Source organism: Anopheles arabiensis, chromosome 3, assembly GCF_016920715.1.
Source record: "Anopheles arabiensis isolate DONGOLA chromosome 3, AaraD3, whole genome shotgun sequence".
Taxonomy (NCBI): domain Eukaryota; kingdom Metazoa; phylum Arthropoda; class Insecta; order Diptera; family Culicidae; genus Anopheles; species Anopheles arabiensis.
The window spans coordinates 79,185,210-79,204,501 of NC_053518.1; the positions used below are offsets into that span (position 1 = coordinate 79,185,210).

General features: G+C 43.6%; 1 protein-coding gene across 2 annotated transcripts in view; it reads left to right on the forward strand.

Annotated features, from left to right (window-relative positions):
* Positions 1-19,292, forward strand: part of LOC120903259 (5-hydroxytryptamine receptor-like) — a 103,272-nt gene that overhangs the window by 64,251 nt on the left and 19,729 nt on the right. For both annotated transcript variants that reach the window (XM_040312561.1, XM_040312562.1), the window contains exons 5-6: positions 10,643-10,886; positions 18,564-18,861. In XM_040312561.1, the coding sequence (XP_040168495.1) occupies positions 10,643-10,886; positions 18,564-18,861 (542 nt within the window). The remainder of the gene's footprint in view (positions 1-10,642; positions 10,887-18,563; positions 18,862-19,292) is intronic.

The window sequence follows — 19,292 nt, forward strand, 5'->3', positions numbered from 1 at the left end:
TTTCAGACACAAATTAACAATTGATATTCAAACTTTGCACGTTATACCACGTTGCTCAAATGGTTTTCTTTAATACTAAACTCCAAAATTTTGATACCATAAGCATAAACAGAACTCTTTTAAGAATCAAAAATAAGAAAATACTATCAAGACAAACAGCTACCTCTATATGTTATGGTTTAAAGTCTGTTATAAATTTAAAGCAAGTGTTTAAGCTCTCCATTTCTCAAAAAAAAAATGAACTTAATCGTTTATTGTTGAACTTATTCTCTCCCTCCAAGCGATTGCCTCTATGACACTTCCGCAACATATCGTACACCAACCACTTGACTCTGGTCAAGCGTGGTTACTCGTTTTAAGCGCGTCCTCGCACCACGCATTCAGTTTCGCACCTCGTGTTACAGCTGCAGTATTGAAAAATCCGTGGAAATTTGTGTGAAACATTACTACCACTCTAGTGGTGCGGAGCCCGCGCAGGAGGAGACCAACCGGGTCAACAAGCTATTGATTGGCAGTGCGGTACAAAATGGTGAGATGAACTCATGCGTGTCACAACCGAAGCGAGTCCCTCACTCCTCGATGAGTGGCTGTCAGTGGAGTTGCTGCACGAATTGCCACGGCCGATAGGCGGAAAATTGCTTACGAGGTGTGCGTTGGTTGGAAAGGCGGAAAAAAGCAATATAGAAAAAAAGCATTCGATAGAAAATTAAAGCTATGGATTAAAGTAACAACCGGAACAGCAATAGCTTGCAGTAGCTTTTAATTATAATCCTTATTATCACACAACAGTGGGGTAAATGAACATTAGAACCAGCAAAACAAAGTATCAATTGACTTGTAAATTTCATTGCAACACGTGCAGAACACAAAAACACGCACACAATAGGTTGTGAGATTTTCTTTCTGCACGCATAAACCGAGCGCACTATCGTCCAGCCGGACTCGCCGTGTTGCTGTACGCAATGTTCAAAAGCTTCACTCAACCATAATGGTGCCAGTGCTGCACTGCAATTGTGGCTTCCCGTGCTTTACAAAGTGTAAACGCTGCCACTAGCACACGCGGACACCGATACACCAGACAGGCTATGGCAGCATCCTTCCAGCACTCCGCAATAACTGTGATGGGTGTACTAGAGAAGCGTCAGTGTTCATAGAGATTGATTACCGGGACCCGGGAAATGCAATCATGTTGGAGCAAAAATGGAAAAAAGGAAAAAAAAACAACACGATACTAAACAACACTACCGCCCTGTGCGTTGATCCTTTCGGTCGCTGTTGCAACGGTTACGCCACGGCGGGGGATTTGATGGATAATAAATAAATAAAATACCCTTATTCCGGTTGGCGGTTGGAAAGGTGACGCGCTGGGTGCGAACGCCACCGAGGGAACAGGATTGATTACAAGGTTATGGACACAGTCCAAGGCCCACGTCCCCCGGGCTAGATGGAGTCCCCACACTTACGGTAAAGATAAATATAATACAAGGCACCGGTAACAGGTGTCACATTCAAACGCCGTACGGCAACGTCCCGGCGAGCAGGTGCAACGTTCGCAACGTCCGACCCATCGGGGTAAGCCGGCCAGAAACCAGCGACCAGCGTCCTTTTGTGCTCCGTTGCAGAAGGGTTAGCGATGTGTTATGCGATGGGCTGCGTACATTCGTCTTCATCATCATTAACCGGTGTGGTAAAAGTAGACACGGTCGAACGGTTACATCGCACTGTCCTCCTCCTCCTCCTTCCATTCCAGCCAGTCGGGAGGTTCAAAAGGTTTTGCAAACATTACGCACCCGATCGAAAGGCACCGCTAGCTGTCGGGATGATAACGGACTTCATCAAACTAACTGTCACCTGAAGGATAATAAATTACACGACAACGCCTCAACCGACGGTGGACGGTGAACGTGGTGATGCTGTTCGATAAATCTTCTGGTGCGTTTTTTTTTCTTTATTCTGCTTTCTCGCTTCGGAAAAAACACTCGTTTTGGTTTGTGTGCTGTTGTGGGACAAGCGATCCCTAAAATAAGTGTAAGTTTTGAAGCGATTGTAGTGTTTCCGGGCAGATAGGAGTGGCGCTTTTCGGATATTTTGGGGGAAGAGCAAACATCCCAAAGAGCTTGTTCCAATGATAGGCAATTAGTTTGGTGAAAAGGATTAACAAGTTCGCTTTTACCTGGCCCGGCTTTTTCTGGACGGTTTGCCGGTGGTGCAGGTAAACACTGGTGATTGATTTCCGAGAGTTGTAAAGGTACGCTTTCTGATCTTTTGCAGGGAATGATGTGTGCCGGTTGGTGACGATAACAGTGATTGGCTGTGGGATTAATGATGCTTACAATTTTTGCTTGAGATTTTGCTGTTCCTTGAACACGATGAAACCCAGTAAAAGGGATTATACGGAAGGGATTTGTTAGCATTTGTTCGTAAATATTGCGGTTTTATGAGTTTGGTGCATATTTTTTTCCTTTGTACTTATCAAGCTTGTAAATATTAATACATTTATGCTCCAAATCCTATTATGCAGTGTGCAATGCATACTTTTAGGCGCATTTTGTTTTGTTTGAAGTCGATATTGAAGATGCTCTTGATGATACTTTCTAAGCATGTCTTGGCATTTACTTAGCTTTAACTCTATTATGCGCGACTTTACCATTGAATAAGGTTCAATATTTAAAAAATAACAGTTTTTTTGAGACCCATGATCCTTCATGTTGTTATGTCGTACGAGTTGACGTAACATCTCGTAGCTCCATGCTGTTATACGATACATCTGTTCGTAATGTGTTATTCACAATGTGTCCTATCACTGGAAACAATCACCAATACAACTTCGCCGAAACGAGCGCATGGAAAGCGGTACAAACAATACCAGTTCCAGTTACTAGGACCGCCTACATTAGCCTCTTTTATGGATCACTTTTCATTTCAGCTGACCGTACAGACATACGACTGTTGTTACTATTACCCTTCGTGTACTGTTTGTCCTTCTTCCAGTCAAGGCTTCGACTGTCCCTCTCGTATGTTTTGTTACATCTAGTACCATCAAACGTACGCAACAAATCAAACCAGACGGGTCGTAAAGGACCAATGGAGCGCTGAAAACGTCAGCAATTTGATTGAAGGTCATCATAAAAACGGGACAGTAATTTGATTTTCCATAGTTTCGGCTTTTACTTTCCGCCGCAGTCACCGTGAGCTGACGCGCGAGTTGTTTTTCTGGCCGCTTCCGAAGGTCGGGCGAGACAAAAACCAGTGGTCGTATACGATCGATGTCATGTGGCTGTGGTTTTCATTCGGATTTAAGTTTATTTTTTTTTTTATTCTTACATCAGCTCTTGCCGATGGTATGAAAATTGTGAACGTATGGTGCAATGTCAATGTGATTGTTTTTACGACTTGTGTGCTATGAAATCAATAGGATAATTTAAGGATAATATGCTTCTATTTTTTCGTAATGTTTTCTCAACAGAAGAAACACAACGTTCAGTTTGTTTTTGTACATCATTGTGTTTAATGAAGGGAGATACTGCTATCATCAATCAGGAGGTTTTTTTCTCACATCATATATTTTGTATCATTTTCGTAATCATTTTATCTTCAAGTTATTGAAGTTATCATTTTAAATCAAAATATGCATAGATATAATTAGTTTTCTTAGTACAATTTATTGCAAAAATGGATCTTCCCGGTGCCTAATTCAGCCCTAAAATCGAAAACAAAAATGAACACTTTCCTTTTTGGATGATATTACCTTTTTAAAATTAGCTACCCAGCTACCTCAAAGTGTCGGCCAAAACATGAAAAGAAATCCCTGAAAGGATATTTTTAAACAATGCTACACTCAAGCCAAAAACTCCGAGCTGACCATACCCGCGGTGGTGGAAAACTTCAACGCGACTCTCTTCTGTCACCTTCGCTAAGCACCGGAACAAAACACGATGTCAACCACGGGTTCGCAGTTTTCGCTAGTCACCTTTAACCCCCTTCAGGGAAGAAAAACGAACAAAAAAAAAAACAAAGCACAATTCAATTCCGGTCACCCACCCGCCGAAGGGCCCGATCCTATTTACAGCGACCCATCTTTTCCAATTATAACTTGATGAACTTTTGTCTTTTCGGCAACGGCAAACGGCTCCACCGCCGGGGCCGGGAAAGTCGTCGAATTTTACGATAGTGACACACAGAAGAGGGGGAAAAACACCGGCCAAAGAGTTGAAGCACGATGAAAAACGGTTTATGATGACTGCAAAAAAGCCGTTCGGCCGTGTTGCGTCGCACTGTATCGCTTAATGGATACGAACGAAGGGCTCCAACCCACATCGGTCGGTTGTGTTTCGGTGAAACTTCCGGTCAGGTTTTTTTGTTCGGTTCGGTTTGGTTGTCGTCGTTGTTTGGGCAACTCTTTTGTTGATTCCCGGGGATGGAGGAACAGGATAGGGCTTTGGGTCATGAAACTTTGGCGAGCGGTGCCTGCTTTCGTTCGGTCGAAATGACTGCCCTGCCCGGGTGGAAGTGGAACCGGTGACGTGATAATCATTTTTTCCCTCCACAGTGACATTGCTGACGTCACGAGTCAGGTTATTAGCCGGGAGGCACACGGTACCTCAATGTTTCACAATGGGCTCACCCCTTTTTTTCCTCCACTTCGTTCAGCGTTTGCGGGGTGATTGTGATCTAATTATTAATACACTGGAGGGCGTGATTTGGGCTGTGGGAAGTGTTTTCGCCAGGCATAACGTTCTGGGAAAGAAAGCTATTTCGGTACTAGGAAATAGGGAACATCCTTTACATTTTTGGGCAAAAGTGTAATTAGATTGTTCAAACGGGTTCGGGGGACACGATGGTTTTAAGGAGAAAGTCATTTAAGATACGACAAACACCACAATTTGTTAGTTTGTGCACTTAGCCGAGGAGCTCGATTCCGTAAATAGGTTGTCCAAAAATAAATTAAACAGTAATTGGTGTCGTTCCACAATTAGCGCGACGCCCAAGGAAAGACTGACGCAAATGTTGCTTTCTTGTAGGTCATGTCTTCGAAGAGAGAGAGAGAGCGAGAGAAAGAGTGACCATGCCCGCTTGACGACACATGTCTTCTACGAATGTAATCCCCTGTTCGCTACACAGTATTGATCAGTGAAGCCCGCTAGGGGTGTGTGCGTGTGTCACACTTGTTGACAGGGCGTGGACAAGCTCCCAGCACCCAGCGGGAGCGAGATGATCCGGACAAGTTTGATTTCAATGTATTAATTAATTTTCTATCCAAACCCATCACTAATAGCGTTTCGGGTTAGGCTCGTGCTGGGGACTATTTATTATGCTGGACCTGTGGCGCTGGCATCGAGATCGAACCCTCGGGGCAAGCATTGCATAAAGATGAAGCAGAGCTCGGTTCACAGTTCTCGTAGAAAGGTAGTTTCATCGCACGCAATACTTTCCCTCGTGCTTGATAGAACGACGAGTAAATCACTTCTTAGGAAGCGGGCAGAGCATTCAATTAATTCTGCACGAGCTGCTTTACTTTATTGAATCATAATCAGGGGAGTTTGCAAAGGTATTTGCTGCATGACGATATGCAAGAGAGATATACGGCAAATTAAGTGAACCTTAAATTTGCGCATTTTATATCAAAGTTTATTATAACGTTCAAGAACGTTTTCATACACCATCACCAGCATGATGCTAGGCTAAGAGCATGCTGGAAAGTTGTCCCCCTATACTACTACCGCGTACGAACAGCTGTGGACTGAAAACAACCTGCAAAAGCTATTAACAGACAAATAAACTAATTATCCCGAACGGTTTCCCACCCGGCCCACTGAAACACCCTAGACACCCACTGACATCCACTCACATCCACTCACACACACACTACTTTCCTAAGCGTGTCGTTAAAAAGTGTACCCAAACTGTGTCCGAGCGCCGAGTGAGAACGACTTTTCGGTCAAGTTTTGCGTCGAAGTCGGAGCGTACTAAAAACGGAGGTGACGTTAAACGGACCCTGCTGGTTCGGTGGTATGAGGGTGCAATGAAATAGCTTTCTAGAAAGTTTGACACTTTCTCAGCCTGCTTTCTCAGCCCTCATTCCTCTTTGTCTTTCGTTCGCAACCCTCGGGAGCACCATCGCGCGGGAGGATGTGCTGTCGTCTGTAAGCGATTCATATTGGAAAAGTTAGAATGCGTTTGAAATGTTGCTACTCTGTGTGCTACCGTGTACCTAGCTGCCATTATGTCGCTTTTGTTTTTAGTGGATGGTTTTGCACGTTGTGCTTTCGATGCTCAATTGAAATCGGAATGGAATGAGGATGAGGGATTTATTTTTTTGTTTAAGGTAAAATGTAACAAACTGCAGCAATGGTTTTACGGTTTTCGGATGGATGGAGGCAGTGCTAGTTGTTACAATGTAGCTTTCTGTTAAAATAACGGGTTGTAAACGGTGGAGTTAAAAATAAAGTACACAAATATCGGAAAATGTATTCATATCCAATGTGAGCACTTGATAGAGCAATAGCTATCTGTCATCACACACTACCATTTATGATATTTATGGACGCTGGTTTGCAAATAATTTATGACAAATATTGTACTGCGTCGCATGTACTTGAAAGTACTTAACGTTAAATAACAAATACTTCATATCGAAAAAAATTAAAGCAAGGGTTTTTCTAGTTAGAATTTCTTCCTGTTGTAATGTACGCCTGAAGGTATGCAAGTAAGAGTTATTAACAGGGGTTTCCAAGTCAGTTTCGAATGTAAACGTTGCTATTCACCACGTACAAAATGTTATTCCACTTCACTCTGATATTTCATTTCGATCATAGTAAACTTTCATTTCTTCAGCATGATTTTCAATACTTCAACGGTCAATTACCATCGTTTTATCACCGGGATTTAAAGCCGAATAACATTGCCTGTTGACAGTTGAAGTGTTGAAAATCATACAAAATAAATTAAAAATTATTACAGGGTTTTCCAAGTCACTTTCGAATGTGAACATTGTTATTTCCCGCGTGCAACATGTTCATTAACATCAATCTGATATTTCATTTCCATAAAAATAATTTTTAATTTGTACAGCATGATTTTCAACACGACTGAGTTTGGCAGCACTTTGTTATGTGCTGAAAATCATGTGTTGAAATTTAAAACTTCATTTTGAAGCAATTACACCATTTGACAGCGGTTGAAAAACATCTTGAATGCGGTGAATAACATGTTTATATAATAAATGTTTACATTCGAAACTGACTTGGAAAACCCTGTATGATGGAAATGAAATATCAGAGTGATGTGGTTAATTGCTATGCGGTAAATTACAATGTTTACAGTTGAAAGTGTCTTGGAAAACCCTGTAATGATTGTCTGAATAATGATACAATATCGGATGTTGAAATCTGCATATTGGAACACGATCAATTTTTTGGGACAAAACCGTCAATTGCAATACAAAATAAGTGTTACATTCTAAACTGTGCCAAATGGTTCCCCGTTGCTTATCTTTATCAAATCTGTCATCCTCTTCTCACCGCGGGGGTGAACTCAATCGGATGTTGTGCGAGAGGTCCCTTTTTAGTTTTGCTAGTGTGTTGAAATAAAGGATACATGTATGTATTTGTGCTACCCTGCTCAACTTTCCAACTACCGGATTTACGTCATTCAGCTGTCAGCATCCAGCTGACGAAGCTGTTACGACCACGAATGCCACCAAGGATGCCGTCGTGTCTAACGAACGATGACACTTTCTATTACGGGCAGTTCGCTTCGAAGTGGTGCGACTATGCTGCACTATGTCTGTCACCCATTGGCCAAATCCTCCAAGTGGAATCGAATCTTTTTCTCATGAGTAACATATAAATAAAGTGTGTCCAAATTTAAAAATAAAACTGCAGTAATATTTAAAAAGTTTCTTTTTTGTTTGGTAACAGTTCGTTTATACACTGTAAAATGTTATCGCTTTTTCTATGTTTAAAAATGAAACCTCTGACTAGTCAAACTCCTTCCCGAAAGCTGAACAATAGCGCACCCAGTGTTTCGGAGCGCACAGCCAAAGCTCTCACCATGACACCGGGGCGATAAGAGTGATTTGATTGGTTTCTCCTCGCCGTGCTGGCAAACATTTAGGGAAGTATTATTTCGCTCCCCCCCCCCCCCCTGCCACTCCAGTCTTGTTTGTGCCGTGTCGCTTGATCTGCCCGTCAGACATTTCGGTATCGCTACCGTTGCTGCTTCCACACTCCGTTGCCCCTTCCGGGACACATATCAATTCGTGTTCGGGATTCGTCAAAAAATCCATCAAACGTCGCAGTCGCCCAACGCCGGTCGACCGGTCATGTCTTGAGAGTCAGCAAGTTATCCGAACCGGCTGCCACTCCATCGCTGGTCGGCTGGCTGTTGCTCTCTTTGTCCACCCTCTCTCACACACACACACACAATGGGGACGGTGATGGTTGGGATCCTTGGACGATAATCCATTTTGTCACGTTTTCGGTCTCGGCTTTTGAGCTGGCCGGATTGCTGGCTTGGTGGTGTGTTAAAGCGAACGAAAAGATAGTCGCTTCGAGATTTGGGCAACGTTTCTGGGCGTTCTTTTCTGCTTCTTCTTCTTCTCCGTTTGCTCTTTTATCAAGACGCTTAAAGCAGATAAACCTGCTGAATAAGTTTCACCCGTCCCCAATTTCCTGTCCCGTTTTTTTTTTTTTTTTTTTGCGGGGATATGTTTTTCTTTCCTCCCTGGAAGGACTCTAATCCGTCGTGTTATTGTAACGTGACCAACAGAAAATGAAAAAAAGCCGGACCGCCACATTGTGCCGGTTTAAACTTATCTCCCGATTGAGGCTTCTTTCGAGAGCTTCTGGGTTTAAGGATTTGGCGCTTTTTAGCATAAATCGAATCGATTTTTGCAGCACTTTCTTCCCTACGCTCCAATGTGTTCCACTCTGATGTATCAATGCTGCGCACAGGGCGAGCTTTAAGACTCGACTCTATGAAAAAACAGCGGGCAGCTTCTGCCCGCGCCACGTGAATACACACCGCGGTACGTTCATCGGTACAGGGACAGGGCGTGTTCTTTCACATTGTTGGTGCCCGTTTTCCAGTCGACTTAGCGGGAATCAAATCTCGTGGCTCTTGGTAATTCGTGGAAACGGAAAAAGCAAAACGTGCCAAGCATTGCTATAGCTGCTTCGTGGAAAAAGATGACGAAAAAAATACACCCAAAACTAAGTGACGATGCTGGCGGTGAATATTTCCAATTTAAAGTACTCTTAATTATGGCTTAAAATGTCTTTGCCACTGTACGTGTTTGGGTGTGTGTGTGTGTGTGTGTGTTTGGGTGTGTGTGTGTGTGTGTGTACAGGGATGGGTAAAATTCGATCGATGAAGCAATGACATCCGAGAGCGGGTCCGGGGTTTGGGCACGGTTGCTCGAACTTTTGTACACCGAGCGAGACCGGCCTGTTTCCTGGTAATTGTAGAGTCATTATGTTTATGTTGCTTTACAAACTTATTAGGGAAATTGTGGGCAAAGCCGATGGAAACGATAACAGTTTGCAGAATTTGTCTGACGTAGGGGATGGTTTGCGACGGCTTCAAGCTTTCGTTTTATGAAATTATGTTGCAGGAAAAAATAACATGTAAGACGAGCAAAGCATATTTACTTTCATTCCATTACAATTGGTACTAAGAGTTGTTTAAAAATAAATTGAAATGGTTGTTCTAAAATTTGAATATCATTATAGAGAAAGATAGAGGGTTTGACCATATCCGTCAGGTTGAAAATCGAGCTTGGTTGTTGTCTCCTATAATATAAAATAAATTAAATTATAAAAAAATTACATATTTTACTAAAATACAATAAAATATCATTACTCTATACTGGACATGCACAGCTGAGCTATTTTTAGATTAAGCATTGAAGCTATTTTGAGATGAACGAATGGATCTAAGAAAGAAGCAAACTCCACTGCTCGATTGAAAGAAGTGGATTATTCATGGAGTAATCAAATTATTTAAAAAATGGTGTGAAAACCACCGAGTGATTCCGAATAAAATCACTTCCGCTCATCAACGCAGAGTGAAATTTAATCATTAAAAATGTACAACCATTTCGCCACCCAGCCTCATACATACTCAATCGAAAGCTCATTCTCTCTCTTATCTCTTCTCTCTGCCTCTCTTAATTTGAAGCCTATTAAGTTAACATCCTTTTAAATAAATTGCGCTACCCGCCCCATGGCGGAAGTGGTTTTTGCATCAAACTCCAACCACTCAATGGTTAAATGATTGACGGTGCGGTATTTCAGCAATCATGTTTTTTGTTTTACTGCATGAAATAGGTGAACAGATTTTCAGGCCACACAATGATTGGCGACACGTGAAGCTGCAAACCGGAACAAATACACAAAAAAAAGCATTGAATGACTCCACTCTCATTGCGCTCATAAAATAATCATAAACTCAGCCCAATCGCATCATCAGCATCAATCAAACTGCACAAGTCGCAAGCGTTGACGTCCCTGGGAGGGTTCGTCGCTTCGTACGCTCCCTAGCTCACTCACCACACGAAAAAAGTCACACCCCCACGGGTTCATCTCTTCTCTAACTCTCTGGCTTTTTTTTCTGTATGTGTGTCCTTTCTTTGTGTTTCCAGGAAATGTGTTCGTTATAGCGGCCATCCTGCTCGAGCGCAACCTGCAGAGCGTCGCCAACCACCTGATACTGTCGCTGGCCGTGGCCGATCTACTTGTTGCCTGTCTGGTGATGCCGCTCGGTGCCGTGTACGAGGTGTCGAAGGAGTGGCGGCTCGGGGCCGACCTCTGCGACATGTGGACGTCGAGCGATGTGCTGTGCTGTACCGCCTCCATCCTGCATCTGGTGGCCATCGCGCTGGACCGGTAAGTGCTTTTCGCCGTAATTCGATCGAAGCCTGTCTATCGCCCGTGTCTGCCCGGTCAAAGTGTGTCTATCGATTACCGGGGCCGGGGCTTTCGGCGCATTTGCTCCTGCTCGCTTCGATGCCGTACCGAGCCATTACGGTGGATTTCTTGTATCGGTGCCAATCGCAATTCACACACCAGCGATGCTACACTTTATTGCGCGTGGGGAGAGGGAAGTAAAAAAAGGTGCCCGGCACAACCAACAACCGGTATTAATCTTCTCGAGAGCTTTTTTGAGCGTAGCTCCGTATAGCGCATCCGACGCTTCTTATAAGTTATTGGACACCTTAAGAACCGTTACCGGTTGTTGGTTTTTTTCCTTCTCTTCGTTGCCGTCGATATGAACCGTCTTCTCTTACTTTGTCGGTGAAGGCGTTCGGTTCGGCAACCATATTGATTCTCAACATCTTTTTATCTCAATATCTTGAAGCACCATCCTCGGTAGCTAAGCCGCCAAAGCCGAAGGTGCCTTTTGCCCCGGCAGCAAACAAAAAAGTGGCAAACCAACACAGCCGAGCAGTGAGGAAATCGATTCAAATCAACTCGTTCAAATCTTCCCTGATCAACCCACCCACTCAACTTTGTTGCAAAAGAGAAGAAAACAAAAACGCCTCCCCGATTTGCCATGATATTGTTTCCGGCCTACGCTCCTGCGAAGTGCTCGGCTTGCCATGTTTGTTTATTTTCTCGAACCCAAACAACCTGTAACGGCCTGAAACGGTTCCCACTTGGGGGCATTCATCCCCCCCCCCCCCTTACTCACTTAACCCACTTTGCCACTCGGAGAAGATGAAATCTTCCCGTTATATCATCTTTAATTCTGCCCATTTTTGCACGAACGTGTTCGTGTTCGAAGGACCAAAACCCGGAACAGCCTGATTGGGAAGGGAAGGAAAGAAAACACTCCGTTCTTGTTCGCCGGTCGGTTGTGTGCCACCTGCCCCAGGAGGAATCGTAGATTGACAGGAGGCAAAATGATTTTTGCTAACATATACAGGATCAAGTGTATTGCCCGGGAGAGCGGAAGTTATGTCTGTTTTTTCACTCGAGCGAATTGGAGGAGGAATCTGCCTTTGACGTGATGTTGCCGTGAGTATCACGCTCTCCCTCGAGACCTTCCGGCCTTGCCGTGCAGGTAGGTTTTGGCCGGTTCATGGAGCTAAAAGAACCAATCCATCATGTTCCGTCATGTGTTTGTGCGTGTATGATGCATGTGTTATTCTCTAACCCTGTCTTCGTTATGGATTGAGTGCAGTGAGCCGTATGATGGAAGACGCATAGCAAAATTGGGGGAGAGCTACAAGCAAGGTACGCATAACGAGCCCATGGTTGGTCATTGGAGTTGACAGGTAGAGCCTAACTTTACAAAACCAACGTATCTGTTCAGATGTCTTCCAAAGACGCAGCTGATGAAGTGCGCTGAAACGGAGACATGCGTTCAGACAAGGTGGCTTTGCTCCGGGAACGACTCGTTTGATGTGCGCGCAGCCGCCCCTGAGTGGCTATGAATAAGTAAGATGTGCAAAAATCAGCCTTTGCATAGACATCCTGTAAGATGAATATGGAAATATGGTGCGGGTAACATTCTCAAGAGCTCGATATCTTACTAAGAGCGCTAAGACATACACAAGATAACTTGGGTAGGGAAGGCAGTGTGATTAAATGCGTATTGCAAAACCTGTGCGCAAATAGGACGGGACGGGGACGGGGTTATTGCAAAACCTGTTCTACATCTTCTGAACCCTGACCAACGACTAACCTATTCAACTCTATTTGCACTAACGTATTTCATTGCCTAACTTTAGGCGCCAACGATTGCATGGTACTGCGTGGTTCTAATTGTTTTATTTTGGATTATTCATTTAGCACCTTTGCTTTTGTTTCTCTTCATCTCTCTCTCTCTCTATCTCTAAATCCTATCAAAGTTTATCTTACTGGAGATTGCGAGGAATAATTGGAATGAATACCTTTCGTGCAATGACTTCTCTGGCCAAAACTTTCCCCGACAACTTGCTCACGGTTTGCCTGCTGATATTGAAACAACTCGATCTATGCGGCCAAAATTGCTGGGATGCGTGTGTGTAAGTTTCCGTGCTCGTTTCGTTTTCAGTCGACTTTCTACAGAAGCACACGGCAAACACTGGATGGGAGAGGGAAAATTCCTTCTTGAAAGTTTTGCATCTAATCTGATTAACTTCAGCTTCAGTCCAGAGAGCTCGTGTGGCTCGACCGTCGCCATACCGCGCGTCAGTGTCTATCTCCGGGGTCGCTCGCTGCGTGCCTGCGAGTGCTAGTGTTTGCCCGGGCCCCTAAAACCAATGTGACTTCACGAGCTTCACCAACTTTATCCCTGACCGTTTTCATTAAAAACAGCTGATACCAGCTGACTTTTGTCGGCAGGGGATGGAATAACTTTCGCATAACTTTGTCCGAGCTTGCCCGGGAAGCTGGGAAGAAATCTTCTGGCTTGGTCCGGACGAATCATCCCGCAAGAAGTCTTCCACGCATGCAAGTTGCGGGCTAAAGTTGAAGGCCTAATTTCATTCCCAATTCAGTGGCATCATGTGCAAACCAGGCCCACGAGGTAGCAGGCCGAGCATCTGCTGAACCGAGCATCCGAGCACAACAAAAGAATGCTTCACCCGCTCGTGGCACCCCTAGATGCAGCCGGCCACGGTGGAGATCGGTGCGTTCACAGGCGGTAGCAGAAGAACTTTTCGATTTTCTTGCGGCACAACACATGTTGGAAGTTATTTCTGAAAAGAAGCACAGCTGTAAGCGTCTTTTGATGGAACGAGCTGGACGAGCGTTTTGTCGGATGCATTTTGCACGGAAGCGATGTTTTAAGGATGTCAACAGCGATGGGAAAGACATACACTGTTGGCATCAGACATGCCAGCCAGCGTGGTTGCGGGTAACTTTTAACTGTGGAGTTGTTCAAACATTTTCCCATTTGGTGCAGGCTGCTAGAATGCTTGCGTTTTTGTGTGATTGTGTGCTCCCCATTTTATACGAATATGCCTTGCACAATCTTGTCTTATCTGACCTTTAACAAGCACTGAAAGGCTTTTAAGTCAAAAGCACGGTACCGGATGTTGCTTGGCGCTTCCTCTGTACGTTGATTCGAACACCCATTCTTACGAGAGTGTAAGGCGACCTTCGCCAGCAAAAGAGTTTAAAAAAACACACACAGAAAAATAGCATAGCCTTCTAAACGCCATTTTGCGAGACCCATTAGCGGTAGCGTGTCGTATGGCTTTTGCCTTTTCCGGTAAAAGTAGTTCACACCCATTATCATCGGTAGCATGTCGCCCCTTTGGGCAGGTTCCACGTTTTCATGTGACAAAACCGGACAAAAACGAAGGGCACGAATAATGCTAAAGCAAAGATGGCTAGAGCTAGCAGCACCACGGTACCCGCTTTGCCCATCAGCTACGAATACAATTAATCATCTTCTAAAGAGCACGGACGACATAACAGCAACAGCAACAAAAAAAAAACACGTCCATTCCGTTGCACGTGGCGAAAGATAATTTAATTGCCGGGTACTATAAAGCGACAGGATAACAGCACTAAGCTGCCGGTGGATGATGCAATTAAAGGCAAAGATTTGCTTTTTTCACCCCAGGGGAAAAGCTGGCTCAATCTTTAGGGTAACGTCTATGAACACATTAATGCGTTTGGGAGAGAGGAGCGTCAGCCGTTTCCACGTGGCCTAATGATGGCGGACGAAAGCATTGCGCGGGCATGCTGGCTGATAATGAATGTAATAAAAAAAACACCGTTGCTTTCACTCTATGTCCGCTCTACACTAATGAAAACATCAACTTTTAATAGGCAAAGCTGCTGCTGAAACTATTTGCGGGCGAAATGATGGCGATGCATAAGCTTAAAAGCTTCGATGTGTTTGTTGTTTTGCTTGAGGTTTTCTGAGCTTAATAGAAGTGTTTAACTTTGCTCACATTTGAGACCCACATTTGATTCGTTTTTTCTATTTTTTTTCTTTTATTGTACGATACATTGCAAAACAAGAAGACACTAGCTGCTCTTGAGTAAATTTTGTAATGCTTGATGCATACATTTGGGCGCAATATGTTTATTTTTGCATTTGAAACTTATTTTCAAACGCTACTTAGATTTTTAATCAAAATCAACAATTAAGTTCAGCCTGTTTGAATTGAAAGAAAAAACTTAAAGTTCTTTAAAAGTGTAATAATAATAAAAAAATTTTCTGAAAAGGTATTTTTGAGAAAATATTTCAAATTTATGAAGCAAACATCCTATAAATTAGGCGTTCGATAAACCTCCAAGCTATCCCTTTTTACTCAAAACATTATTCAAGGTACCAAATTTTAAGTTAAGAGAACTTCATTTTCCATGCCCAAGTTTAGCCGTCCCCCGTAGCAAGGACTGAATATCCTGCTGCTTAATGAATAAGTCTCGAAAGCCTGTATAGGCCGGCATGTCCGCGAAGGAGGCTGCACGTCGATCGCATTATCCTCCTCGTTGCGTTCCACTTTCATCGAATTCAGTTCAATAAATAAAATATTTTAAAAAAATTTCACGACGATAATTACGCATTTCAATTATATCCCGCTAGAAAGTATGATTAAAAGACTAAAATCCGACGCGTTTACCAGTTGACGCTTCTTCTTAACGATATGTGCGATGAACATCCTTACTGAAATGCGTATACAAACCACATTCTGATTCGTGATATATACAAAACAGAACACACAGCGTACCACACAGTGCTACCGTAATGCTCTGCACATTCGTGCTTTCCAATCGAATCGAAAGCATTCAAATGGAAATTGTAACTCTAGCAGGATACTGGGAATCCAGTTCATCAAGCACTGCAGCCAACTTACACACCACGACCACTCGTCATTCGGAAAACGAACAGCCGAGTGGTTCTCCGGTTACGGGCACGTAGATAAGGCTCGTTCCGAAGTGGAGTGATTGCTGCAAGGGTAGAGAAAGGGGTAACCTTTTCTAAAGGTGTTGGAATTATGGAAATGTCTACCCGGGGTCCCGATTGCACACCGGAACCCTTTGCCCATCCATTCCCATCGTTATGTCATCATCTTAATGCGTTTTACTGACAGCTTTACAGCTGGACGTTTTGCTTTGCTGCAGTGCGAAGAATTGTCCCCGGTGTGTTCCGGTGTGCTCTCCGGTGGCACAAAAGCTAGCAGGCAGTAGTGGGGCTGCATACCGGGAAGTAAAAGCAGCACCGGCAGCAAGGTTGTGTGTGAAGGTGTGAAGGTGTGAACGAAACAATGCACAATGGAGTGCTGTGGTTTAAGTGAGAGCCACAAACGTTTCAGTCCCTCGCTAGTGGTGGTTGTGGTATAATGTGCAGTCATACTGTAGAACTGCGCCAAACCACAGGTGAAAATATTGACGTAATGAATGACGTGAAACAGTGCTGTTTCGCATGCTGTAATGCATTATTGTCTCAATGGATATCAGTTTAAATATATTACATTTTGTTATAACTCAAATGTTGAGTAACATTTTCTTCTGTCTACAAACACCTGAAGAGTTTCACAAAGGGAAGCCTAAATGTGTACTAAGCGCCTGAATGTGTACAAATCATATGAATGCATACAATACGCCTGAATGTATACAAATCATATGAATGCATACAAAACGCCTGAATGTATACAGCTTATCGCTTCACAGTTTTGCTTAGGAAGTGTGCGGGCTGTTATTATCTCCTTTATTCTAACTCCTTCCTTCCTTCCTTTGTCAGTGGCCTGAAATGTATAGATATGGGTTATGTTCGATGTAATGTGCAAACAACCCTACTTTTCAGAAATTCTATAAATTTTTTTGAATTTTCGATTAACTTGAAGAAAGAACCTCATAAGAATCAAAAGCTGATGTTACTTACTCAGCTGATGTTACTAAAGTTCTTACTAATGCTACTTTGAGATTTTTGCGAATTCTTTTGAGTTTCCGTAGCATTTTTGCACGCGCTCTTCAGGAATCGCTTTCAACTCATTACAATGATCGCAAACATTGCTCACGGTTTCCCAAATTACACGTAAGCTCTGCACGAACCCCCTTCCGAATCGTGTACACTATTAACATAATCGTGCCCATAAACTCTTCCCCAAGCAAGTGCACTGCTAACATTTGATCAGCGAAGATACCGCACCGCATGGTGTGTCGTGGAATAAGAAGCTGCTCTACTTCCGTGCCATCGTAGGCAAGATTGCAGCCCTCCGATTGTGTTGTGTGCTTTTCCATTCCAACGCCACAATCACGTGCGATAGATTATGCAGATAGTTAAACAGTTTCCTTGCCGCGACAGGCAGGACCGTTGAAAGGCGCGCGATGCACTACCAACACACACACACACATATTCATACTGGCAGATGCATGTATCTACAACACGCAGGAATGGTGCAGTGGGAAGAAGCTCCAATGTAAACATGCAAGCTTGAGAGCGGTGCAAATTTATCCGGCGCAATCGTAAAATAATTTATCAAATCCATATTTATGTGCGGCAAGTGGCGTGTGAACCGTAGTACGTAGCACGGGCGTATGCGATTAGGCACGCAAAAGCACAAGTGTGTGCACTTTGTACCAACGCACAACATGTTGCTACTGTTTTTTTTTTTTTCATAGCTACAGTGTTTGGTGTAGGAAGTATAATGGATATCCAATGCGTTAAATGTAAAATGCAAAGAAAGTATGTGTTAAGTGCGCCTTAGCTTTTGTAAATTGGGAGGTTTTTCGTGCCGGGCTTAGGGAAGTGTTGCGTAAAATTTAGACTTATCATTGTTTTACGATATAGGATCATTTATTACATTAAAATGTACACAAATTGCCATATATTGCTTTTCCACGTCTTTTTTTTCCTTTCAGTTGCTTCCAAACGTTAGTATGATTGCTATTTTCCAGTGCACTTTTCACTATAACAAGAACCACTCCAAACTAAACTATTACTCTTCAGCATAGCGTTTCAGTGCACTTCAACCGTTCATCCTGTCCCAAAGCTTGTCCACTCTGGCCGAACACAAAAACGTTCATCCATTGCTCAGCCAGCGAGTCAAGTGTGTACAGTGGTCGCCTTTCAAATGCGAACCTACGAGTGTACGAGACACTAGTCGCCCATGTGCTCTTCGACTGTTTCCTATTTGCAGCGTCGGTTGCTGTCGCAGCAACATATGTAAAATATCGCACTCTGCATTCAATTTGTATGCAAATTTTTGCCAATGCATGTACCGCACTGGCCAGTGGGAAAGAATAGCTTCACTCTCGCTTGGAGAGCGTGGGCTAAGAAACGGTGGCTCAACAACGGTGGTTCCTTTTATTGCTCTAGAAGTAGCTCGAGCTTCCCTTCATGGGCTTACATATTTGTTGTGAATGTATGTCTCCGGGAGGCAAAAGTGCAGACATGCCCTTTATTGAACTTCACTTACATTCAAACATCGAAAAGCTCTAGTCGATTGACGCTTCTTAAACACAAGCATCCGCATATATTGATGTGCTGAAAGCAATGATTCACAAACGATCGGTACTGAATTGGGTGATGCCAGATATGTTGTTATCACAGTATTTATGAAATGACACAGTCTATTGATATGCGTTATTTTATCTTCACCCCACCTGCTTCCCAAGGTACTGGGCCGTAACGGACATCGATTACGCGCACCAGCGTACGGCCCGCCGGATAGGCTACATGATCATCATCATCTGGACGCTGTCGGTGCTGGTCTCGATAGCGCCGCTGCTCGGCTGGAAGGACCCGGAGTGGGAGACGCGCGTCTACCAGGACCTGCAGTGCATCGTGTCGCAGGACGTCGGCTACCAGATCTTTGCCACCGCGTCCAGCTTCTACGTGCCGCTGCTCGTCATACTGTTCCTGTACTGGCGAATATTCCTAGCCGCCCGGAAACGGATCCGTCGAAGGCAGCAGGTACGAACTGCACTCCGTTTCACACCTCCATGTGTTCGGTGTTTCGTTTTTTTTTCTTTCTTTTTTCTTGTTCTCGTTCTCTTTCTCTCTTGTTCCTTTTTGTTTTTCCACGTTTTCTCTCTTTATCTCTTATTGTCGCATTTTATTCCAAACATGTTGTCATTAGTCATTTTCATTAGAATTTGTGATTAAATGCTACTCTCGAAACGGAACAAAATCATACCATCCCATAATCCCTATCCCCGTCATTCGAATCGTTGTCTACCTCTGTATTCCATCCGAGAGGTTGTAGCTGCTGGTTTATAATCCACTTCGTTATCCAATCCCGTACTTCAGTCACCATCAGTATTGTGTATCGTTCGTTGTTGATCTCATCCTTTCCCTTCTCCCCTTACGTGCGCACATATTGTCATCACGATTTCAACATTTTT